The sequence below is a fragment of the Antedon mediterranea genome, chromosome 6 (genome assembly GCF_964355755.1).
Source record: "Antedon mediterranea chromosome 6, ecAntMedi1.1, whole genome shotgun sequence".
NCBI lineage: Eukaryota > Metazoa > Echinodermata > Crinoidea > Comatulida > Antedonidae > Antedon > Antedon mediterranea.
The window spans coordinates 28,670,616-28,698,352 of record NC_092675.1 but is presented as its reverse complement, the minus strand read 5'-3'; the positions used below and the strand labels follow the sequence as shown (position 1 = coordinate 28,698,352).

The 27,737-nt window shown below is 32.6% G+C and overlaps 2 protein-coding genes, 1 long non-coding RNA gene and 1 other non-coding gene across 4 annotated transcripts; 2 read left to right on the top strand and 2 right to left on the bottom strand.

Moving 5' to 3' along the window:
• Window positions 1–112: 112 nt before the first annotated feature.
• On the top strand, window positions 113–13,365 carry LOC140051689 (FAS-associated factor 1-like). The gene is made up of 15 exons (XM_072096982.1): window positions 113–174; window positions 1,320–1,477; window positions 1,615–1,769; window positions 3,629–3,726; window positions 4,792–4,892; window positions 6,495–6,684; window positions 8,450–8,533; window positions 9,217–9,352; window positions 9,846–9,991; window positions 10,491–10,645; window positions 11,245–11,381; window positions 11,843–11,931; window positions 12,200–12,370; window positions 12,607–12,822; window positions 13,230–13,365. Exons 1-15 carry the CDS (start codon window positions 136–138, stop codon window positions 13,320–13,322), a joined length of 1,968 nt encoding a protein of 655 aa, XP_071953083.1. The 5' UTR covers window positions 113–135; the 3' UTR covers window positions 13,323–13,365.
• Trnad-auc (transfer RNA aspartic acid (anticodon AUC)) lies at window positions 6,877–6,949 on the bottom strand. Its single transcript has one exon. It is a non-coding gene; the product is annotated as a tRNA-Asp (tRNA).
• Window positions 13,366–18,144: 4,779 nt separating the features above from the next.
• Window positions 18,145–18,899, bottom strand: LOC140052561 (G-protein coupled receptor GRL101-like). Its single transcript, XM_072098171.1, has one exon. It carries the CDS (start codon window positions 18,897–18,899, stop codon window positions 18,153–18,155), a length of 747 nt encoding a protein of 248 aa, XP_071954272.1. The 3' UTR covers window positions 18,145–18,152.
• Window positions 18,900–25,776: 6,877 nt separating this feature from the next.
• LOC140051178 (uncharacterized) lies at window positions 25,777–26,883 on the top strand. Its single transcript, XR_011845485.1, has 2 exons — window positions 25,777–26,262; window positions 26,638–26,883. It is a non-coding gene; the product is annotated as an uncharacterized lncRNA (long non-coding RNA).
• The last annotated feature ends 854 nt before the right edge of the window (window positions 26,884–27,737 follow it).

Here is a 27,737-nt window from a genome sequence, read left to right as displayed (position 1 = left end):
AAACAACAGAGGGCCAGATTATGACGAATATAATTTTTTAGAAGGTTACGTCATCACATTTTGTACCCACACAAAAAACACAATGGATTTAATAACTGCTGTCATAATTCTGTATACGCATGCGCATATCACAAAATGGCGACGAACAGGGATGAAATTCTAGCTGATTTTCAGGTAAAAAGAAGCAGTGTAAATTGGGAATTATCCATTTATACATAAATATAAAGCAGATAGATCAATAAAGTAACATATGAATAATCGTTTAACGTTTTATTATAAAGTTTTGTTGGTGTATATGTAAATATATTGCCAGGTAAATTGACTGGTATCATGATGACAAACAAAAACAGACATAACGTCCTGAACTGCCCTTACCGATTTATCCGTGGGGGCTAGACTAGACTAGGCCTAGGCCTAGTTGGTGGTCTTGTGGTGGTATAAACTGTATATAAATTCACTATATTTAGGATGTGTCAAATACAATTGTGTTCAGTACTAAGGTAACTAGCTTGGCCTAACTAGTTAGGCCTAGGCTAAACTACTAACGGTACTAATAATAGTAAATACCCTACTAAAAATAAAAAAATAACACCTAGCTAGGCCCTATAGGCCTAGGGGTAGGGTACAATAATAACCCAACCAACAATGTCAGAAAAATAGAGATACAAGGTTTTGAAAGAATAGTGATAATATCAACCTAGAAAATGTCATTCATTTCATCAGCGTACCATACTCATTTTGCAGAATAACAAATTATTATTATACAGTCAACTCTCCCAATACCGGACTCTCTGAAAACCAGAAACTCTCCCAATACCAGACTTTTTTTGAGGACCAAAAGGTCCCAAATTTATATTTACCATTAAAAACACATTCCGAATACCAGACTTTCCGGAAAACCAGACTTATTTGGCCGGCCCAAAGGTGTCCGGTATTGGGAGAGTTGACTGTATTACTATTTATAATTTTTAATAATAATACAATATAAAAATAGTAATACTGTCCCAATACAGTACCAAAATCTTTGGAAACTCAAAACCAAACTATATTTCGGGACATGTACGACCAATTTTACTAACCAGCAGTTAATTTTAGAAAACTGTATCGGCTGCCAAGGGTTGCTGAGCATAGTAAAATTTACCTAAGACAATTTTTCTGCTAAGATGGTTTGATAAATATTGCTTAAGTTATTGCTTAAGCACTTCTTAAATATTTCAGCTTAAGCAAAAATATAAGCAAATATTGATAAATGCCAACCCTGGTATTAATTACATGATTGCTTGCACATTTCAGTATTTGTGTTGTTATATAATATCTAGGCTTGTACTGGAATAAGCGATTTTGAAGAATCTTTAGCACACTTAGAACAGTCGGACTGGAACCTACAACAAGCCGTTAATAGTGTACTGGTGCCCGACGGTCATGGTCAAGATGTCCCGGACACTGAAATGATAGACCTGACTCCATCAGTAGTCAAGTAAGTTTTGTAAAATAAATTTGTCAGGGTTTGTACAGCTTTTGGAAAGTTAATTTTATGGAAATTCAGTTCAGTGTTTTGAAAAGTTTAAATGAATAAATAGGTTTTAAAAAGACTAAATGTAAATATTATTTTAGGGTTCCTACAACAAGTTTCTCGCCACCCAACAACGGCGCATGTACATCAGCAGCTTTTGATTCACCGCCCTCTACTAGGATCAGACGACTTCAATTTGATGTGGAGTACAGAGACAGAAGAATTCATTTAAGAGTTGAAGACTCCATGGCAGTTTGTAAGTTATTCACACATCTTATGGTGTTTAAAACTATTGCTACTACACAACTCTTTGAAAGTAAATCTTATCAAATATTATATACAGTACTGGTCAGAGGACTTTCAACATTACTCTCGTATTGACCGAGCGTCGATATCCTCGAGTAATACATTAAGGTCACAATCCATGCATAAACGGCTTTTCGGCTAGCAGTTTATCCTGAAGTCTTGTCGTTCGTGTATCACGTTATTAGCGTGAAAAACTAGTAATTTATTTTAGAAATAGTAAATGTCAATCAACAATTCAGCGATGGGTCCACAAACACTCCAGAAAAACAGCAGGAAAAAACGAGTGGGAATGTTGAAAGTACTCTGACCAGTACTGTAGTATTGTAAGTGTACAAGGCTTTTTATTAGTTTTCAAAATATTTCTTAGCATAAATAAATCAAATAATAATTTTTCTTTGATTGCTTCAAATTTTAAAATGGAATTCTAATGAAAACGGGGTTAATTTCTTGTGTCTGTACAGTACTGTATGTAAATATATGATATTATTTTATTATACTCGGATGGCACTGTTTTTGTTGTGAACTTTTAGGATTGTGATTGCTTGAGTTCAAAACGTATATTTCTTTTTCATTTTTATATTTGTTATTGTTTTCTTACAGCGAAACAATAAATAAAAACCCAATAAATTAAATAATAATATTAAAATACCAAATACCAGTACTTATTTAAAACCTTAGATAATAAATTATGGCATAATTTACATTACTTCAGATTTGAAGGTGGATTTTATCCCAGAGTTAGTTATATAAATGCATAACTTTTATATTATGCGGCCTAAAATCCGGGTTTAATCCAGTACCTAGCCGTGGCCAAACCACCAAAATAGTCCTCACCTCAGCCCCACTATGGTTTGCAGAACGTTGATTTATAGTTATTCATTCAGAAAATTCAGAATTTGTTACTGCTGTTGTTAGTAAAAACAAAACAAGGCTTTTATATATCACACACAGACAGGAAGGATATTGCATTACAATGCATTATGCTTCTTGTATGTTATCTACAGTTTGTTAGTAGTGAAGGTCAACTCAATTCTGCTTATTAATAACTGTATTCCATTGTACTTTGTGTTCAAGGTATAATGCTTTTGACAACCTGTAGTTTGCTTTTAAAAATTAACATTTTTAAAATTAAGAACTCTAATAAAATAAAAGTGATTGAAATATTTTATAATATAAACTATATTTGTTTAAAAGATAACCACAGTTGTTAAAAACATTTTTATTATTATAGCAACAGTTAAATAACTAAACAAATACCACAATCAGCTAAAATAAAACAAGGGTAACTCCAAAGAGACAGTACACATATTAAATACATTTAATCTATTTGATCTGTCAAGATTCTGTCAACCACTCCTGAAGTTGTTCAAAATAACTTTCTGTTATTTCAGCAGCAGTTAAATAACTGTTGAATACTAATAATGAACTTAATATTATATCACTTTCATTCAGATAAAATAAAACAAGTGTAACTTCACATAAAGAGAAAAAAACACATACATAAAGAGAATTCAGTGTTTTACTATTTTCATTCATTCATTTATTCACATTTAATTTTGCTAAAGAAGATACATAATAATATATAATTGTTACAATATAAATTGGGAAAGCTAACTGCTTTTTCCCCTTCCACATACAATTGAAAAAGAAAATAAAAAATATGAGAACAAATAAATAAATATGATACTAGCAAAAAAAAATAATATTAAGAAGTTGATATTAATAACAATAACATTCATAACAGTATTTGATTTGTCAACAACCACAATCTTGTTGAAAATAACTAAATGTTTGTTTTTGTCATTACAGCAACAATTAAAAAACTGTTGAATGAAGAACTAAATATACCAATATTACTGATGGATGTACGAGGCTGGGGAGCGGGTAGAATTATAGCAAAAGATAACGTGAGTATATTGTCTAATACTGTTTTAATGTTTATATTACACTGTAACATTTCTTCACTTAATTCTGCTACAAAGTTGGAAATATACTGACTTCCTCATTTTGTAATTTAATTATGGAAATTCTACCAAACCAAAAACATCTTTTTTTTAACTGTACTTCTTAAAAATGGTTTTTCCTATGGGAGTTTGTTGCAGTAATTTGAGGGAAACTTCTCAGTAAACAATTATCAATATCATGTGGTTTATGGGAAAAGGAACTGATGAAGTTAGATTTTGAATTTTTTATGATTTATGTTCAGGAAATGGAAATGTTGACTGTATGTACTTGAAGAATAAAACACTTATATTATTCTCTTCAACACAAACAATTCTAATCAAAATTTTACTCAGTTTTGTAAATGCCGCTCAAATCTACAGTAAAACCTTCATTATACGTACCGAAATACGTACGTAAAATATGGGATTTATAAAATCCAGGTTGACCATAATTTGACCCCAAATACTTAAATTGTAGCTAAAAAGGCTGCCATGGTCGCCAACTCTTTTTAAGCATGCAGTGTTTACTAGCTAGGACTAGACTAATATAGGCCAGGCTAGGCCTAGCTAGATGTGAAGCCTAGTTGTGAAGCCTAACTAGGAAATTGTATGCCGGCTGTGTGATGTTTAAATAAAATGTTATAAATAAAAAATAAATGTTCTTGTATTTTTAATCAATAAAAACAGTCGCTGCTCTGTAAAGGGAATGTATAAATAGTCATGGCTGTATAATAATACACTATTTATGTAATAAATTAATAAAAATGAGCGGTCATTTTATTAAGCGTACGTAAATTCAGGGAACGTAAAACAAAGGTTCTATTGTCCTTTTGTATTCCTTGACCTAGTATTTGGTGACACACTCATATAACTTTATCTATTCATCTTCTGGTTAATAATAATAGACAAATATAAATGACAAAAGGAATGATAACAAAACATCATTATCCTATAGCACTAAACAAGGTATAATCAATTGACCTATGACCTGTCAATGTCATTTATAATACATATTTTTATTTTTAATAGGATCTTTTATCAAGTCTTCACTTACCACTGTATAACAAATTATACTTGCTAACACCAGATATACCAGAAACTGACTCTATAGAAGAAAACCAAAATGACGAGTAAGTTTATTACTGTAATGTATTCAGAAATTTAACTTTTTAATTATCTATACCAAATATTTAAGTATTTTATTCCATAGCAAAGTATTGCTTTAAAATAGGAATCCTAAGATTCTAAAAATCCAATGTTTTGTGAGGGTGAACATAATAATGTTTTGTTACCCAACTAAAAATAGTAAAACTAACTTAATATTCCAAGGTCACCAAATAATGGCTAGATAGCTTTTATTCTCTAGTTCATAATGCACTTTATTAAATAAAACCTAGGCATTCTATGTGATACTGATAGGTGCATTATACCCACTCTATTGTGTTACTGTACATCACAAATCTAGTGTAGGCTTTTTCATTAACTTTGTAACTACAACAATTATTTTCTGTAATGCTTTATATTATTTTACTGAAAGCTTAATCAATGGCAGGTTTATGTGGGTGTGTTAGTTGAGTGTTGTCTATAAATAGTGTATGACATCATAGGTACAGATATATATCTGACACAAATAATGCTGGTTGCATTTTTCTGCAGTAACTATTATATTCCTTTATGAGATTATCAAAAACACATTAACAAAAGATTTAAATCTAAACCAGGTTTGGTATTTACAAAAAAAGATTACATTTTGAGTGCTTGGATCAATTAAGAATGTATTGTTATTAATTTAACTGTAACTGCCAAGTTGGATTGTTTGATTCTATTTAAATAATAATGATGTAATCATGCATGCATTTGATTGGCTATACACCTTTAGTTGTTGGGTTCATTTGATTGCTGATTGGCTATAACTTTAACTGGGTTTGTGGTGTGTTTGTTATCTCTATTTGAGGCTTTTGATTATAGAGATAAATTGAGATATTTTGATATTGTTTTGTTGTTTTATGGACCTGTAGTTTTTATGATAAATAAATTTGCAACAAACGAATACTGTATAGAAATTTGCATATATCGATTGCTCAGTGATTTGTTGATTTATAATTGTCCCATTATGTCATACAATTGTAAGCAGTTTGATTGGTTGTTTTATAACTTATGATTATGTCATAGAATTTTGAATCTCTTTATTGGATAAATAGAATATTATGTCACCTTTCTTTATGCTTATTGGATAGTAATCTGATAGCTTTTCCATATGTCATAAATTTAAAATAAGTTGTTGCCATGTACTTTTTATTGGCTAAAGAGGAATCAAATCACGTACAGTAAATATGAATTTACTTTATAATTCTTCAATAATAAAATTAAAATTTGTATTTCTTTTCAGAATTTAAAAATATTTTAAAATTGTTTTGAAGAAAGTATATTTATTACTATTCTCTGTGATACACTGTCCATAATGTTGTTTATTTTTATGTAATGTTTTGCTGTAGAGACAGGTAACAAGTTTACAAATTAGATAAGAGATTTATAATTTTATCATAGACCTATACATTTTTATAGGCCCATGATTTTATACTACGAAATCTACCGTGTACTGTGTAAGTTATAGAAATGTGTGGTGTACCGCAGACCTACTCTATTAATGTTTATTCTCCGGGTAAACAATGTATAACTTTATTATTTATACACTTTTTCATGCTTACTGAGAGATACAATTTTGCTTTCAGGGAACAAATTGAAGTTCTACAGAGATTTGAATTAGTGATTGTAGACAAAGACACAGGAGAAGAACGGCAAGTTTCTTATCCAGCTAACAAGACTATAAGAGAAGTTAAAATAGATGTTCACACATTAACATCTGTAGCAGTTCGACATCAAAATTGGTTAGATTGGCCACAAGCCAATGGAGATGACACGGTATTTTAGTGACTTTTTATACACATTACATTGTCAGAAAATTGAAACACTCACTGACTGACAAACTTTATTCATCGATTTGTAAATATATATTATTATAGAACAGATTTTAAACCGTCTGTTGATATACTGAATATTAGTTGATCATTTAGCAATGATAAATATAAGGAAATGTGTGAGAATGAGAAAAGCTGCCCCAACCGAGATTCGAACCCGGAACCTTCTGCTTGATATGCAGATGTCCTAACCATTAGACCACTGGGGCTTCCATGGCATTGTTCAAATGCGATTGATTAATAACTCTTTCTCAGCGTGGTACAGTGGAACGGCACCAGTCCTTAACTGTACACACTAGAGATCAAATTGATAAACTTTCAAGTTTCAGTAGAACGAAAAAACAAAAAAAAACAAAATGAAATCCAAACTAGATTTGAACTCGTCACTTCGGACGAGTTAGGTTATCCGCAGCGCAAAGGCCACGGCACATCATACGTTAGAATATTGCGCAAAGAAAAACGATTATGCCATTGAAACAATTTCAGTGTGCTCTCTATTTTGTGTCCCGTCTAAGTATATACAGTATACACTATATCCTGTATACGTACTACATACAGTGCAGAATAGGTGAAAATAAGTGACCAAAGTTATTAACGCTTTTGAACATGATGACGTCATCACAATTTTAAAAATGGTGAATCATGCAAAAGATAATCGATTGACCTAGACAATAATAAAAAAATTGAGGGAATTGGAATACGAATAAAGGAGATGCGCTCTATTCAATGTGACGAGCTATGACGAAAGAGACAAAAATCCTATATTTCATATTCGAGTGGCCATACGATGATGTCACAATGTCCGGTTAGCCATATCGATGCATGATTCGATATCTACAACTCATCAACTTCCAGAATATGTAATTTTAAAAAAGTTCACCACGTAGTTTACAATCTATGACTGTTTTAAGAAAGGCATAATTTTCACAAATTTTTTAACTTTTTCATAAAAAACGCACGCAAATTGTCCAATTCTATGTGCTCGTATGACGTGATTTTAAGTGAAAATTGTTTGAAAGTTGGTAAAATTACTAAAAAAGGCTGAAAAAACAAAAATCAGGCAAAAATAGATGTTTTTTGCGCTACATGCGCACGCACGCGTAAAAAAAATGCGCGGCCGTGGGAATTTTTGAAACGCTCAAAATGACATGAAACGTGTAGAAAGTTGATTAGAAGTTGATTTTTCGCATTTTGAAATTTTAAACGAGCGTGCGCGCGTAACTTTCTGTGAAACATGCCATTTTTAATCCATAGAAAGTTTCCCTTCATATGACTTAAATTTTCACCAAGTGTCAATACAAAATGACTTTTGGTTTTTAATCTATGATCAATCATTGAAATTCATAAAATCGCGCGTAACTTATGCTGCGCAACTCGGACGAGACCGAAAACCTTATTACGACATCTTCAGATAGAGGTCAATCTTCTGATAAAGTTATACAATGTTATGTTGAGAAGATTTAGAGATACACTAGCAACAAAATTCTGGGAAAGAAAGAAGAACATAGAAAAAAAAAAAAAAAAAAAAGATCCTGACAATAACAAGGGGTTATCCGCCAAGTGCGGATAACCAATAAAAATGATTTATTCAGAAAATATAATTTGTGGCATACTCAGAAAGGAATGCGTGTCCAGGGTTACTTTTACCAAGTACATTTTTATTCAATTCAAACTATATAAAATTTATTTTTATTTTCTTTTTTTTTCAGTTGACATTAGCTGACTGCAATTTTAACTTTCCAAATCATAGGTTAACATTTTGTCGAAAACAGGAAAACCATACAAAACCACATGTAAGTATTATAATTATATAATATCTATAAACCGTAGGTCCAGTGTAAAATACATCTTTCGTGACAAGTAGTGGGTTACCCTGGTGTACTAGTACATCACAGCCACTGATCATAATCTGGGCTCTCTGGAACACCAGTCTTTGACTGAAGCGGTCTCCCAGTATAAATAAATAATACAAAACAAAACGTAAAACTTTGTCTACACTATCAAACTAGTTTTACAAAAAAGTGATGTGCCCAAATATGGTAGCGATATGCTTATATGATATGACATTACCATGTCCATATATGGGCGCATCACATAAAGTTTGATAGTGTAGACAGAGCTTAAGAAAATACTATCAATTTCCCACCCCCCTCTTGCAACATATGCAAAGCAGAAAACGGTGTCCGGTCCCTACTGGTAAGATGTGTCATGTTCTTACGACACTTTGCATGGATACGTCGCATTCTTGCATTGTGTACTAGCTTTAAAGTTGTTTTATTGTAATGTTTTAAGCTCTGTCTGCACTATCAAACTACTGTGACAAATATGGTAGTGATATGACATCATCATGTCCATATATGGGCATTTTGTTGTCCATAAGTTTTGATAGTGTAGACAGAGCTTTTAATGCTTTTTTATGACTAAAAAATAGAATCAGCTGTTAATTGTAAATATTATAATCTTTTTTTTTTTAAAGAAATCAGAAGATGATGAAGATGTTGTCACAGATAGTGATGAGTTTGAAGATGCAACAGATACTCTTGATTTAGACGATGATGCACAGTTTTTTGGTGATGACAATAATGGCCAATCTCATAAATTTAAACCTTTATGTAAGTAATGCTAATTTGTCCTATAATTTAAGTGATTTCTGGCAAATGTTAATCAACACACCTTTTTCAGAGTTTGTATTGACCTTGCTTTATTTGCACACAGCGCCTTTGATTTCATTTTTTAATTTGCGCTATATAAATTTCTGTTATTATTACGGTAATTTTTATTATTATTATTTTGTTGCTGGTAGCAGAGATGGAGAGATGCACCAAAAATGACAAACTAATTAACATTTATCTGCACATCAATATTATGATAGCTTTTGCATTTTTTTTAAATGGTTTGGTTGCATGAGCATGAGTTCTTCATATTTATCACTCTCTCATTATTAAATGATTACATTTTGATAAAAACTAAAGCTTTACGTTAAATTTTAGATGATTGTGATTTACAACAATGTTTATTGATTATTGTTTATAAATTAATGTTAATATATTATTGTTATATAATTATTGACTATTGTTGATTTTATTTATTTGTTTTGATTTTCAGTACCATCAGGAATTGATGATCCCACTGAAGCACTAACTTTTTTTACACAAGAATTTGAGGAACGTTACGGGCAAACCCATCCATTCTTCTTTTTAGGTTCATTAGATGATGCCACAAAGGAAGCTTTTAAACCACAATTAGTTGATGTGAGTAAAGTTAAAGTTTGGTTAATATATTCTTGTCAAACACCTCTGAAAAAATAATTTGTTTAAATGTTTTTGTTCAACATGCCATTTTAATGTCACATAATAGTTATTAACTTTGAAAAAAAAAAAAATTGGATCGGAAAAAAATTATGCACCTGAAAAAAACTGTAATTAAAAAAATTGGTTTTGGTTTAATTAATGTTTATTTTGTGTTTTTATAACTGAAATCTTTTGTAGTTTTTATTCTACAGAAGTGATTAACTTGATTAAAATTGCGAAATGGCCTATTCAAATTCTTTTTTATTGATCTTCTTTTTTCATGTTTTTTTGGAAACAATACATCTTTAAAAGTAGTCAATGCCAGCAAATGCCTCGATGATACAAGATGATTTCTCAACCTATTCTCAAAATCAATTTCTCACACATTTTTTTTTCTTGAAGTATACTTGCTCGGTTGACAGGTCGCTGACATTTCTTTTATTTTTTATCTATTTTACAGAGGAAACCTTTAGCAATATACCTGCATCATGATCGTAGTGTACAGGTTAATGTATTTTGTAGTCAATTGTTATGTTCAGAAAGCATCGTGTCTTATCTTAGCCATCATTTTGTGACCTGGGCATGGGATTTAACGCTGGACATAAACAAAGCAAGGTCAGTGCTTATTATAAAGTGCATGTTTATTATTGAATATTCTATCCTTTGGTATTACCATGAAGGATTGTTCATTATACGTCTCAACATTGTTTTTAATACATGAGGAGCGAGTCGAAATGGCAGCGCGGTTAAGGCAGGGGCGCCGTTTACCGTACCTAAAGAGCCAACAATATTGGCATGGGTTCGAGGCTAACTGCTTCCTTATTTATTGGTTTGTGTTCTTTATCATGTGCATGTTATTAGATATCTTGGATACGAACTATAAACCGTAGGTCCAGTGTACACAGTTGAAGAGCCCAGTTCATCATTCAAGACGAGTAAGGGGTTACCCCGGTGAACTGGTCACTTCATAAAATATCCCCACCTATCTGATAGAACAGTGATTAATTTATTACTGATAATCCTTGGCCACATAAAATATAAAAAAAATGTTTTTAACCAATTTCTTTAATACAGCTGCCTTCATACAAGTCTAGTTCTTATGATATCTTTACTGTAGCTTAAAACTTTGTTATCAAAAGTGTTTGTAATATGTGCTGATTTACACTTTAACATTTTTACAATGATTTATTAGTAATGTTCTTTATTATGTGCAGGTTATTAAATATGTGTACAGAACACTTTGGCAGCATGGCAGCATCAACAGTACGCAATATACAAGACGACCAGTTCCCTATCATTCTCATTGTTATGAAGTCTAGGTCAAATGCAGAAGTATTTTCAATATCACAGGGTGAGGAGCAGGGCAGATATTTCATATTTTCATTATATAAAAAAAAAAATTCAGAAGTCCTAACTTGGAAACTTGAAATATTAGGAGCAATGAGGAAAGCAAAACATGCAAATTGGAAAAAATACACGACATTTTTTATATGGAGAGCCAATTTGATAGTGCTTTACACTCATGGCAATCCTGAGGGTACTGCACCACTGTTCTGTTTTATATGTTTTTGTTCCTGAAAACTGAATAACATAAAAATTTAGGGGGCAGTATACAAATCGAAAATTGCACAACTATAGAGGACACTATACAAATCGAAAAAACACACAAAACTATAGAGGGTACTTTTAAAAACAAACCGCAGAATTTGTAATAATAATAATAAAAAAAATTAATATTGCGTCAATGTTTGGCAAAAGGCACCTCATTAGCATAAATAAATAAATTGATATTAACTATTTTTAATATTTCAGGAAACACATCGTTAGATGAAATGATGACAGCGTTGATACATTCTGTTGATGTATTCAATCATCAAAGATCTGTATCTATGGCAGAAGATGTAAGTTATACATAATCATGCATGTGTACAATTTTAAAATGTCAGCAATTTCATGCATAACAATTATGTTTTAAAATTACAAATCACAACTTATAAGTCTTGTCTCTTGTATAAAAATGAAAGTTTTTTGGACAAGTATTTGTTGAGAAAATGCAATTTCAGTTTACTTGTTACTTTAAGACTGCTCGCCGGCTTTTGAAATTGTCTCCAATCTTTTAAAACTAGCAGGGTCTGCAAAGCAAAGTTTCTTTTAATTTTCACTTTACAGTCTGAGCGTTTCGAAGCTGAACGACTTAGACAAGAACAAGATGCAGCCTATCAAGAATCGCTTATAGCCGATCGAGCAAAGGCAGAAGAAAAAGAAAGGACAGAAAGAGAAGAACGAGAGAAACAACAACGAGAGGATAGAGAACGAAAAGAACGTGAACAAAATGAAGAGGTAAGTAGTTGACATTCATAAAAATATATTTTAAATATTGAAAAATGTGTGTAATTGGTGTTTTGCTAATTGGCTGACTGCTTCAGTCATATCATGTGATCTCTTTCCATGGTGAGTTAATCATCCAGTCCTTATAATATATTTATCGTTATTTCATTAGGATAAATTGTCTTTTGAGTTCGATATTGTCTGCATTATCTGGTTGTCAATTAAAAAATAATCCAATTTTTTCTTAGGCAATGAGATTATCCCTAGAACAACAAGTATCGGAAGAACCACCCGCCGATATTAAAGATGGTGTGAGCACGCTCAGAATGAGGCTACCTAATGGAGAGACCCTAATCCGTAGATTTTATGGCAATCATGCGCTAGAGACTTTGTTTTACTTCATTGGTTCAAAAGGTTATCGTACAGAAGAATATAAACTACTAACTACATGGCCAAAAAGAGATGTAAGTTCCCCTCTTACACCTAAACCTATCAAACTAGTTTGTGATGTGCCCAAATATGGTAGTGATATGCTTAAATATGGTAGTGATATGATGTCATAATGTCCATATATGGGCAAATCACATTTTCTTTTGTCACATAAAGTTTGATAGTGTAGACAGAGCCTAAAGATAAAAAATGTGGTTTTCCTCATTTTGCCACGTCTAGAAAGCACATAGCATATTCATTGTTTACTATACACGATACCCAAAACAAATCATTAACAGCAAAACACATTAACGATCATTTTTACCAATGAGATAATATTATTCTGGTGATATTTTGTATATGTAAAGAAAAAAACAGTATTTATGTATGTACTGTATCATAATTAAGCAAAACTAAGATGTTTGTTTTTTTTTTCTTCCAGGTTACTTCATTAGATGGTGCTAAGACTTTTGAAGAATGTGGGTTATATCCACAAGAGACATTGTTTGTTGAGGAACGACACGATGCAGAATGACCCTTGTATATACCTAAGAATTGTTAGGATGGGAAGTGGGTGGGTTGCGGGGGTGGGGTTGTCTTGCGGGGGTGGGGTGGGTTGTGCTGGTGGGGTGGGTTTGCAGGGTGTGGTTAGGTGGGTTTCGGGGGACGCTGGAGTTAGCAATATGTGTGCACAAAATCTGTAAGCCTGTTACTAGTCCGCCATTGATACCAAATTTTTAACAGTAAAATATTTGTAAGAAGATGGCAAGTTTCTTCCCATATTTGGTGTGATGTCGCAGCGATAACCACGGTACATGTTGTGTGTTTGAAAATAATCCAATGTCACATTAATTTATATAAAATGAAAGTGCCCGACTAATAATAATTGCTATTGCTATCAATACCAATAATGTGGCGATATTGTATGCTCTCAAGACTGTTTACAATATTATACCAATAATAACAATAACCTGAGCATCAATCAATCAATCGTTTAATATAGCGCCATTCCAACATGGCCCTGCCAAAAATATCAGATAATTTGATTTTTGAGTAGTGACTTAAAGGTGCTCAATAATGATGTTTGTTTAATACATAGATTGTGAATATATAAAAGGCATTATAGGACATCTTTATTAAAGACTAAATGCATCTGTATCAAAAGGCTTAGATTTTATGTTTACAATTGAATACATACGCTATCTAGTATCAGGGATGATGACCTACAATTTCAATATATTTATTTGTTTATATTTATTATATTATTCCGGTTTTGTTGTATTTACTTTCTATATAATATTTTACATCAGAACCATGACTTTTTTCTCCTTATTGTCATTGTTGAGAAGGGAATGTAGGCATAATTATACCATTAATTTTTTTTTTAGTATGAATATAACAACTAAAGTGAACAGATTGCTGCTAAATAACAAACTTTTATAACACTACTCGAATGCATAGTGTGTAACAAAACAATTGTAACATCATTTGGTGTAGTTACAAATCTGAAAATCTTACTACAGTGGTAAAAGTAGGGGACTCGTTTGAGACACAACAAAGTGTCACTTTAATAGAGTTGTCTACTGAAGGTGGGTTGACTATAGTGTTAAAACATATTTTTCCTCATTTGTTTCATGGGAGGGTGAAGCCTGAATAGGCGTGTCCAACTAGAGAGTGGTGTCCCCTGAATAGGCGTGTCCAACTAGAGAGTGGTGTCCCCTGAATAGGCGTGTCCCAAGTAAGGGTGGTGTCCCCTGATTGGCGTGTCCCAATCAAGGGTGGTGTCCCAATCAAGGGTGGTGTCCCTGAATAGGCGTGTCCCAATCAAGGGTGGTGTCTCCTGAATAGGCGTGTCCAAAAGGGGTTCTACTGTATTAAGAAGTTATATTTTAAATTGTCACTAATTGTCTGATCCAAACATATACAATAAACTCAATCTCCCTTTGATTTAGTGTTCTAATTGCTGGGCCATAACATCGCAAATATTAAATACGTCCCACTAAGACGCAAGTGATTTGACCAATCACAGGCTTTACGTCTACTTCATTGCGTTCTAGTGACAACTAAGTTTAATCGTGCCAACAACATTTTGCAAATTAAAAGCGAGTTTTATTCACACGACTGTCACTTTTTATGATATTTTTGTTTGAAAACTATATTTAAAGTTGAAATGTTATTTAAATTTGAAATTAATATTAAATCTATTGATTGATGTTGTACGTTCCTTTTGTTATTCAAAACTCCGTCTGGAATCCAGACTACGCGCATATCTAGACACGCCTCCTGTTGATCCTGAATTTTTTTTTAAATGCTGAATTTCCTCAAATATTCAATTAGAGAATGCTAATTAAAAAAAAGCTCAACCAAATAATTTGCACGTGCCACATGGATATTTAATAATTTACGGTAAGATAAATCTAGATAAAATATAGTAGGCCTATATGTGTAAATGTATACATCATTAAAACACTGGAATCTGAGTATGTTTTAGTGTACAATACCAATATCCACAAATAGGTATAATGTAACAATATATATAGGCCTATTTATCTATGAAGTCGCATAAAAATGACAAGATAAAAGTGTACACCTGCTTAAAGATATATTGTTCCCCTAAAAAAAAATATTTTGTTGAATACGCCATTTTAAACGCCAAATAATAGACATGAAAAACTACAAATTTAAAGTAAAACTCTTCCAGAAAATGTTTTTTTGTTAACACTAACCGTTTTATTTTTTTCAATTCATTTTTTTTCAACGAAAATGAATAAAGCTTGATGTTCTATGTTTTTTGAGGACAATTGAATACATCTTTAGGCCTAAGTGTAAGTGATGTAAAATACAATAAATAACAACATAACACATACATTTAGCAATAAGATATCACAAACATTGCATTTAACAGATATAGATGTTCACACCAGAAATGCCAAAACCTTTGTAAACAATCCATTATCCATTCATAATTAATATAACAATTGTAATATTATGAATCATAAGTCACATTTTTTTTTTGTGTTTAAAATGTATTTATACAGGATAAAAACATCAGGTTTAGATGTAGCACCTGTTTTATATATGGTCCTGTTTTTTTTATAGAAAATACAAGGTAAAAAACATGTATAAAAACTTTTTTAAGCTTACTAAAACAGTAAAATAACAATACAAAGACAAAAAGATATATGTACATTGTACGATAAAAGGAGTGAAAATACAACAAATTTAGGCCTAATAAATAAACAAATTTGTAATTGACATAAGCACGGATAGTTACTTAAACAGTGGCTATAAAATAGTTTAAAAAGACAATTTCTAAAATAAATAGGCCTACCTAAATACAATATTTTAAACAACTATAACAAATATTGGTTTTTTAAAGTGCAATATTATAATTCAAGTATTCAAAAATTCTTTTTTATTTACATAATAATCCGTTTAATGTCAAAGAAAAACAAACATATGATTGACAAATGGTGATGAGGTATAGATTAAGGTAATCAAAGCTTATCACCAACTAAATTGTTATGAATTTTGTGGGAAAAATAAAGAATAGGCCTACTGAATAGGCCTACAATACAATACACAAATGTACGTACTTTTAAGCACTAAATAATAATATTTAAAAACGTGATTTATTTATTTATTCGGAATCACACCTTTAGATCGGTGGCACACTTAGTACAAAGGTGCATCCTTCACAATAACAATATAACATTTAATAAATTACATAGAGAAAAGTATAACGGCAAAAATAACTATGCTCTACTTAGGTATCTTTTACAAAAACTATCCAAAATATTTTCACACTTTTCATCAACTAAATTATCTGAGTATCCCAAAATATATTTAAATTTGTAATTTTCATGAGAAGTATAAAATGTATCAAACATATCTTTGCTGCCATTTCTATACATATCCACATATAAATTAAATAATTCCTGATTATGTATATTATTTAAAGCTGGACAATTAAGGATGAAATGATGGATGTATTCGTCCGAATTTGTACCGCATAATTTACATTTTTTATAATTATCAATATTCCAATTTGCAGTTCTATCATTTAAAGGTAGAGTATTTGAACGAACTTTAAATTTTAATGCAGCACCTTCAAAATTAGTTTTATAAATTAATTAGTTTTCAAGTTCAGGTTTTGATATTAATGTTTTATAGATGTGGAGACTTGATTTTTGTTGTAATTCAATTTTCCATTCATCTATCATTATAGAGTTAAGTTTTCTTAACATTTCAGAAATTGGAAATTAGACTTCTTTGTAATTTGAAAGAGTGGTGAAAATATTTTTGAATTCACAATTACACTTCAAGAGAATATCGTTTAGGCCTATCAAGATAGAAACTTACACTTTAATTCTTTAAATTCACAATTAAGTTTTAGCATTCCGATAAACATAATTTTTGGCCATCGATAATTTTCAATCTTTATAATTCTATAGTATTTCATACGAAGAGCGTGACTATTTAGTGCTTATCGTTTACGATCACTAATCAGCATAATTTTAAAGATACAATGCATACAAATTAATTTTATATTATGCAAATTAATTTATATCAATTTTTTTCCGCATAGACTTTTATTCATTCAAGATGCCTTGGTCTGAATTCACACACACGTCAGATGTGTTATCAATTATAGTTTGTATTTCTGTTGAAGTGTGAATCTTGAAAAATATCAGTGTAAATATGCATGTCTTATGTTACATACAATGATCACACGTATTCAATAGAATTAAAACAAAATCGAATACTGTACAACTGTAATATCGTGGGTGGGGTTGATCAATTTAAAAGAAAAAAAATAGTGAAAAGTGAAAATAATTTCACTAATCTTTGTTTATTCGTTACATAACGATTGGAACCATTTCGACCTTCCTCTTTAAATTTGTTCATTCTAGCCTTGATGATATTCAGTGGCGTAACGGATGTGAGCCCCCGGAGCTTATGGGGCCCATGGACAGTACCCAGACAAACAAAAAAACAGGTATTAAAATATGCCGAAAGGGCTAAAAACGCCCGAGGCCACTTAGAAGTGCCTCATACCTCTGTGATACGCCACTGATGATATTTAATTAGGCTTAAAGCAGATTCTAATCAATATTATTTAAGGGTATAAAAATTTACTGTACATTTTATATAACCTATTTGATGAAATACTGTATTATTTTGAAATAACATTGAAAAATTTACTGTACATTTTTATAATCTATTTGATGAAATACTGTATTAATTTTGAAATAACATTTAAAAAAGTAAGAACTAGAATAAAATATTCAAGCAGATATAAGTATATAATAAAAATGTGAATTAAAAATATAATAATAATAATATAACCTCCACTGACCAAGCTTTAGCGTTTAGTTTTGTCGCTTGAACATGTATAGACGATTGTGTACAGATACGGATTAACTGCCGAGTTAATCGGTAAAATGAAGGTGGCTGTCCAAACATACATTTCTGCCGGGATATCCCAATGTTTAGTTTCCGAGCAAATTCCCATCAAAATGATGGGAAACCAGCAACAAAAATCTGTACCAATTATAAACACTAGTTTCCGTGCAATTCGCAACTGTTCTGCAAGTCTTCTCCTTCTGTTAACAGTCACTGCTGACCGTTTAACAGAAAAAAATATTGTGAGATAACTGATGACCATGACCAAGAAACCGAAACCGTTAAATGCAATGAAGATAGCAGTGGCGTACTCCCAGCCTGGTAAGTGGCTTCGAGTTAGCGGTAACGGAAGGCAGACACTCTGTTTACCGTAATAGTTCTCTCCGAAGTAAGGCAGGTTTATAAAGCTGAGTTTATTTGCAGCTACCGGAAGGAAACTGATAGCAGCAATAACAACCCAAGCAATGACGATGACTATTTTACAGGTCTTACGACTGAGACGTCTAGTGCTGAAAGGAGTGACAATGTTTACAGCGCGGTCAACGCTCATAACCATCAATGTAAACACGGAACATTCGCTGGAAAGAGTAGAAATAGCACCTGCAAAACTGCAAGTGAAACTACTTTTCCAATATTCTAGAACTTCTGAGTATCTATCTCTATAGTGAATATCAGCCCCTGCAATAATTAGCAGATACACTGCCATAAATAGATCAGAGATGGCAAGACTGGTGATCAGCATGGAATCAACGGTTTTCTCTTTATTGCAGCAACACCTTGATATGAGAACAAGTGCATTGCCAATAATGGAGGATATGCCAATGACCAGCATCAACGCCCGAAGCGATTTTCTTTTCAGTAGATCTTGACATGACGCAAAAGCATCAGTTGGCTCACAGACATCAATGTTGCCAACAACACAGCAAAGATGGAAAAAATCTGAATAGCTGTAAAAAAGGATATAGTATATTATAGTATATATTTGTTTCATTGTGTATCGCATTCTATTTAAATATTTATATGTATAAATGAATTCCAATATAGACGATTGCAACGCCTATGCTTACACTGTGGTGTTTTTTCGATGGATTTTAAGCGATGAAAACATAATTGTCTAATTGTTTTCCATCATACAGTGACATAGGCAAATCTTTTACAGTTTTACAGTTCTTTTCTTACGATTTTTAAATTAAATTGTATCCTGAAATCCAATGCTATGTTATTTTTTTTTACGCTTGGTTGCAAGATGGCTTCCGTAGCACGAAAATCGTCTATACTTTCCTCAAAATTTAGCATTTCTTTTATCACATAAAGAACTTATACCGAACTTCATCGAAGACAATCTTTATCTTTCAAAGGATAATGCATATTGCGTATATATTTTTTTCTTTTTATGTTGTATGAACACTTGAACGTCAAATAGGCCTAAATTAGAAATACTCACAAATGTGTTAAATTTACCAACTCTTTAAAAGTCTTGTCTTCATAATCTTTCAAGTTGTTGTATGTCAGGTTCCTGTTTGATGATATTAATAATAAATGTGTTCATTTGACAATTTTAAATTATCCTGGGTCTAAAGTAAAGTAAATGATTTACTGATGTTTTTATTACTGTAGTTTATTTTCCTACTTTTTAAGTACTATGATGAGTTCACAGTTATGTATGCAAATGTGAAAATAGTATTGTTCATGCCAGCTACGTTATCAATAATATTCACAATAGTTGCACTCACTGCTTATAAATACTGGTGAATGACTGCAATATTTCCTTTGAGTGAAACTAAATATTAGTTGATTAATCATGACAACGTGGTAATTGAAAAAAAACGTATGTATTTTTATCTATAATAATATATCTATATAATAACATAAAAATGATGTACTTACAGAAATAAAAGTGATGAAGCAAATGGAGTAAATGCACCATACTCTATGGTAGTTATAGAGTTGTTTTCTAAATATCTGTTAACAATTAAGAACAAAAATCATTCCCAGGAGAAAAATATTTGTTTTAATTTGAACTTACATTAGAAATTTCACAATTATTACAATAATTTAGTACTATCAACTATGATGATCATCAACAAACTTACAACTTTTGCAAATTTTCCAATCCATGAAATATATCAGCTGATAAATTACTAATTTTGTTGCTATCCAAATATCTGTTAACAAAGTAAAAGTAAAAATCAAATCAATTCCCTTCGGACACCTGTAGGCCTAAATACAAAATTAAAGGTAAACTGGTTTTAACTGATTGTTGACGCCAATGAAAATCAAATGGTAATTTTAAAATATCAATTAAAATCAGTTTTGTACCGGTAAACAAGTAACCAATTTAAATTCGAACCGGTTAATTCCAACTGGATTTTTTAAACTATAATTTTTCAACTGGAATTTTCTCTTCACTGGATTATGCCAAATTTAGTCATTGTCTAAAACTGGAGATGATCAAATTGTAGTGACTTTGTCGTTAGTGAAGCCATGTATTTAAGGGGACATAATACTTGTTCACTGTTTAAAAAATTAGCACTAAAGTTTAAACAAACAATAAGTCATTGGATGTCATGAGAGACGGACGTGAACAAGTTCTCTCTCATTGTAATAAATTACCATTCATAACAGATACAGTTACTTAGTATCTACAAGAACATTCTAGAATAAGATGTTTTGATTTAAGAAACCATGTATAATTATTATAAGAACAATCAGGAACATTCCAGTATGCTATTAATAGAAACTGTAATCCAATAGAATAAGAAGTATAAAGAATGATCTAGAAGGATAGGAACATCTTGTATATAAAGGGATGTAAAACTATTGTAAGGTTGTTGGATATTCGATTGTAAAAGTTATTGTGAAGCTGTTGTTTAAAGTGCTTACTGGATTGTTGAAAGCTGAAGTTGATTGAAATTAAAGCTTTTGAGTTATTTTACATCTTTGTGGATTTTGTGTGTATACTTTTATGTCACAAGGGAGTTCCTAATATTTTCAACCGCTCGGAAACATACGTAAGAGGAGTTCGTGACACTCATATAATATCATATGTAGGCTAATGTTGTTAAAACCATGTATCTCCACAAAATATAATTTACATGTTTATGTTACCCCATGGTGGGGGGAGGGGGGGGGGGGGGGCTATGTAAGTGAAGCAAGCATCACTAGGCTGGGGGCCTGGGGGACGCCAAGGGGTGAGAGTCCAGGCAACGCGTTATAGCTAATTTGAGGCCGTTTTAATAAGATTTAGGGTATCCAACCTTTTCCATTTTTTATGGTACATAAATAAAATACTGTGTGAAAAAGTCCGTTGCGATGACTGTGTAAATACATTCTTTCAATTTTAAAAATGAAGTTTTTAAAGTTCAATATGCCTATAATAGAAAATATACACGAACGTAAAATCTACCCATGGGCCAAGAAGTATATTGTTAATCGCAGGGACTGTTTACTGTCTAGAGGTGCGAAAATTGCAAATGCGCGAGACTACCACCCATGGGCTGATCGGTAAGAACATTTTGAAAAATAGAGTTGCTAAGTCCCCGGAAATTGCAATTATACATTGATATATGAAACGAAATTACAAGTCTACAGAGAACCAGCCAACCGAGGTTGGGATGGAGCTAAGAACATTTAGAAAAATAGAATTGTTAGGAATCTAGAAATTGGATAGTATTTCGAAAAAGGAAACAAAATATATAAGTAAGGACCAGCCCTACCATTAGGGTTGAGCTGCTAAGAAAATTGTGAAAAATAGAACTGCCAGGTCCCTGGAAAGAGGCCCTATTGATAAATGAAACGAAATTATAAGTCTATACAGGACTAGCCCGCCATGGATTGTGGAGCTAAGGAAATTGTGAAAAATAGAGCTGCTAGGTCCCTGCCAAACATTGAAATATGAAACTAAATTATAGGTCTACAGGACCAGTCCACCATGGTTGGGGTGGAGCTAGAGTTGGTAGGTTCCGGAAATTGGACTTATTATACAAAATATACCGGTAAGTCTCCAGAACCAGCCGTACCATGGTTGGGACTGAGATATAAAAACAAAATTGAAAAAAAAAGAGCTCTAGGTCCCCAGACAGTGCACTGACTGTATTGTACTTTGAAATATGAATGACCAGCTCTATATTTGGGGCTGAGCTAAGAAAATTTTGAAAACTGGAGCTGCAGGTCTTCAAAAATTACACTTATACTTATAAAAATATTAAGCCTAGAGGCCTAAAAAAAGTGGTTATTTTATTTGGAGGGGAATGTGTCCGCAAGCGTAGACCATTTTCCGTCGGGGAATATTTCCCAGATGTATAATATTCGTGCGTACCATCTGGACTTTCGATTTACAATGAGCAGTTCATGATATACAGGACATTGGAAATGTAATAATTTAGCTATAATAAGATGTTGGCTAAACGAAAATGGCACATTTTTGTTTAATAATGTGGGCTACAGTAGGCGAGCCTACAGTGAAACGTACATTTTAGGCACCCGACGGTACAGAGGGTTAATCGTAAATTAAAAAATCGAACATACAAACGGCTGTCTAGAAAATTCAGATCTAGAAAACTCAGATCTCAGATATATCTGAGTTTTCTAGCTCTAGAAAACTCAGATCTGACTTTTCTAGATCTAGGAAACTCAGATATCAAGATCTGAGTTTTCTAGTTCCAAAATGGAACCAAAACTCAGATCATCAAATGGGTCGATCCATTATTAATAGAGGGAAGCTTGTTTGAAATACTACAGTATTATACGTTTTCTTATTAATAATAATAATTATTGTAACAGTATACACATTTTAAAATGCGATGTATTGCAAAGAGTAGGCCTGGCCCTACTAGGCTAGAAGTGGTCAACTCGTACCCAAAATAACTCGTACCCTATTCCCAACTTGGCTAACTCGTACCTCAACCAACTCGTACCCACACCAACTCGTACATACCTAATTTTTAAGCCTACATTTTAACGGTAACGTGCACTGTATTTTCTTTATGATTTAAGCCGTAGGCCGCTTCTACATGTTACAATATTAGTATACAATAATCAGTTTTAACAATACTCTAGTATTTCAAATGACCTACCTGCTGATTAATAATGGAACGATCCAAATGACCTACCAACCAATCAAATGATGATCTGAGTTTTCTAGTTCCATTCTGGAACTAGAAAAGTCAGATATTGATATCCGAGTTTTCTAGATCTAGAAAACTCAGATATCTGAGTTTTCTAGATCTAGAAAACTCAGATATATCTGAGATCTGAGTTTTCTAGATCTCAGTTTTCTAGACACCCCATACAAACAATAGATCGCCAACATTATTCGTACCCTTTTGCTGTATAGCGTACTTCGATACACAGTGCACGACGTAACGCGTTTGTACATTGCCATACCATTAGCTTACATTTTTAGTCGCGTGGAAGCGACTCTATAGTTCACTATGTCAGTCGGTCGGTCTGTCGGTCTGTCTGTCGGTCTGTCTGTCGGTCTGTCTGTCGGTCTGTCTGTCTGTCTGTCTGTCTGTCTGTCTGTCGGTCCGGTATCACTATGCGTTTTATCGCTTTCTGACCTTATCTTGATATCAGTTTAATCTAGCTAGGTCAATTTTTCACAGTATATTCCTTATGGCCAGGAATCAATGTGGTTATGTTTTCACGGTGCGCAATAAAAAATTACGCGGTCTACGCACGATTTAACGAAATCACGTTTGTAATCATATCTTCACAACCATGAATCACAATTAAATAAAATTTGGTACTCATAAATTTCAGGGCATAAAATATCATCATATGGCAATACAATTACGTGCGTAGCGCATGTAACGCATGCGTACGCGCGCTTAACATTTTCAAAATTTATTTTCGATGAAATAAGAGTACATTTCAGGCAATTTTAAGCGTTTACAAAATTGCCATGAGTGCGCATATTTTTGCGCGCGCACTGCGCGTTAAATGTTATTGCGCACTCTTTTTGCCCGATTTCTGTTTTCTTGACTTACTTTTCAACTCGAAATTACGTTATACGAGCACGTCGAAAGTGACAGGCTACGCACGTGTAAATTAAAAAAAATAAATGTTTTTAAACATTTCAACATTTTTAAACATGTTCAGTAATTTCGGTCAGTATAGTTCACTATGTCGGTCGGTCGGTCTCTCTGTCTGTCTGTCTGTCGGTCTGTCTGTGGGTCTGTCTGTCGGTCCGGTATCACTATGCATTGTAGCACGCGACTTAATGGCTGTTGGCCTTGTTAATTTATCGTTTTCTCAAGGTAAATTCCCAGATTCATTTAAAACAGCCAGAGTCATTCCCTTATTTAAGAAAGGTTCCAAGGATAATCCTGGACATTATCGACCCATATCAATTTTACCAATTCTTAGCAAAATTCTCGAAAAAATTGTAAATAATAGACTTATATATTTCTTTGAAAAGTTTAATATATTTCATCAGCATCAATACGGGTTTAGAGAAAAATACAGCACAAAATTGTCACTTATAAATTTAGTTAACCATCTTCTACAACAATTCGATGATGGAAATAATTCTATTGGCATATTTATAGACTTTATGAAAGCATTCGACACGATTAATCATGAAATATTAATATCTAAACTACAACACTATGGAATAAGAGGTCATCAACCATTATATTGGTTAACCGACTATTTAAAAGGAAGATTTCAATATGTGGCTGCTGACCAAATTAGTTCTGATAAACTCCCAATCTCATGTGGAGTCCCACAAGGATCAGTATTGGGTCCAACCCTGTTTCTGATCTACATAAATGATATTTCTCATTCTACTAATTGTTTTGAATTTAGGCTGTTTGCAGATGATACTAATTTATTTCATGATTTCTCTGGCAATAATATTGATCTCTCTATAATTAATTATAATTTTCAACATGTCATTGAATGGTGCAATGCAAACAAATTAACTATTAACGTTGGTAAAACAAATTATATTGTATTCTGTAACAGGAATAAAAATGTTTCTACTAACGGTAATATATACGTAAAACATAAACAACTTAATGAAGCAGAAGAAGTAAAGTTTGTTGGTGTTAAGATTGATAAACATTTAATTTGGAATAGTCATATTAACGATGTTAAAAACAATATTAGAAAGAAGGCAGGCATTTTATTTAAGCTAAGATATGTTGTACCCACAGATATATTAATCTTATTATATAAAATGATTATACAACCAAGTATCACTTATGGCATAGAAGTTTGGGGTAGCACGTATAAAACATATTTACAACCTATTTGTGTCATTCAAAAAATGTGTATGCGGTGTATAACTTTTTCTGATTTTTCGTCATCTCCGATATTTAAGCAACTTAATATTCTAGATGTTCATAAACTATACGAATTATGTGTACTTAATTTGTTTTTGATTTATATAATAGAAACTCTGCACATCAAATCAGTTATTATTTTAGTACAGTTGATCATTTACGAACTACTAGATTTAAACAGGGAGTTGTTATTAGATGGAGTAACATCATAGTATGTTCTTTTGATCAGTCTACTTTTCCGACAGGAAGTAAAATAGATAAGACTTAATCCCCGATAAACAGTTGCTCATCAAATAAACAATTTTCCCTGACGTAATCAATGACACGCGCATGCGCAGAAAAGTCATAGTTGCTTCGCTTCGCTTGAATAACTCTGGCCTACGTCACACATCGTCATGGTGTTTCAGAAAGCCAGATGATACAATCGCGACACACAATGACAACTGACGACTTCTATACCGATGTACGTAGACTTTTCCGATTTAGATGATAGCGATTTAGAAGATGTTGATCTAAATGAAAATGTGCCAATGTATTGCCCATGTGGGGAAAGTTCTGACGATCAAATGATCGCTTGTGAAGGAAAAGCATGTCCTAATGAATGGTTCCATTTTGAATGTGTGAAGCTCACTGCTCACATCTTCTGAAGTTCCAGCTGGCAAATGGGTTTGTGAGCAATGCTGTCAACACAACACGACGTTAATAATATTGGGCATAGGCCTGGCTCAAGTAGGCCTAGTGTTAAGCGACCTAGTAGTAGTACTACTACTCAAAAAACAGGTTAGTATACTGGTGTAGCCTATTCAATATTTGATACTACTGCAGCCTACCGTTCCTAGCTAGAATCTCTAGGAAAGAAAGGAGGCCTTTTACGTTGCCTTTTTTTTACAGGTATTTATTCATTGAACTTTAATATTTCATCAGGAAGGAAGGGAGGGACGGTCAACTAGGGGCTAGGCCTACCCCAATAAAAACAACTTTCTGATGATGCAGTATTATTTCCATTTATTAATTATGACCTGGGCTGTCACTACTGACAATTGGGAAGATTTATGTATTTTTCATTTGTTAACAAATGCCGGGAGTTAAATTGACAACGCCTGATTAAATGTATGACCAGGGAGTTATGTTAATTGTTTTTTTTTTCAATTCTAGACAAAGATGTTCCTGCACAGACCAGGGAACTCCCTGCACAGACAAAGAAGAAAGAGGCTACAGTGCAGAAGAAAAAATCAAGTACTGTACAGTACTGTATATCTAAATGTAACCAAGGCTTTTAATGAATGATATACTGTAAATAAAAATAATCGATATACTGAGTCATTTTTTAATTCTTTGTATTAAATACATATTTAAAAATAAATACATGTACAATCATGTACAAATAACAATGTTTGTAAACATGTGTTTGTCTTCTCCTTTCCAAAGAATGCATCCCATTTGAGATGCAATGCAACTACTGCTGCCTCACAGAAAAAAGATTCTTCTGTCTGTTTTTCACTGGAATCAAAATCAGCAAGGTTTATTCCAATTTTTACATCCTTCTTTTTAGAGCGCATATTCTTCTTCCATGTGTCAAGTTTTACTCTACAGTTGTTACAACTGTATGGTGGGAGAATATCCGTGTTCACATCTACTTGTAGTGCACGCTGGATTAAATCTGAATAATCAGATTTCAAAATTAGACGTCTTGAGTCAGATGCAGCAGTCTCTCGCCCACATAAACGACAAATAGCCTGTATTTCCATTATTACAGTACAAATTCCTATAATGAATAACAGGAAGACAACAAAATAAATTACAGTCAGTACATTCATACATAGTCATAGAGTTGTATTAATATTAATTATTATTTATAGTGGACATCCTATAATTATATAGGCCTATTCTATAGGCTATGCTTAGTTATATAGGTAATTCCCCGCCTAGCATACGTGCAGGGGCCTAGGCCTATTTATGGGAGAGGGCTAGGCCAGGGATTTGTTATTAGACCATCTCCCTGGCTAGGCCTAGGCCCTGGTGGTGTACCTAGTGCATCACCAGAATCGGCGATTCCAGCCGCCAACAAACATACGATCGGAGGGTGTTAATTACCCAGATTACACGCTGGCGTTTATCACTACTGACAACATGCCCACACCTATAAAAACATGTTGTATTTTAACCAAAATTACGATTATGTAAGAAACTGTAAGAAAATAAGATATCAAGAGAATGATAGAAGACATACTCTTTTAAATATTAGCGCTGGTGTT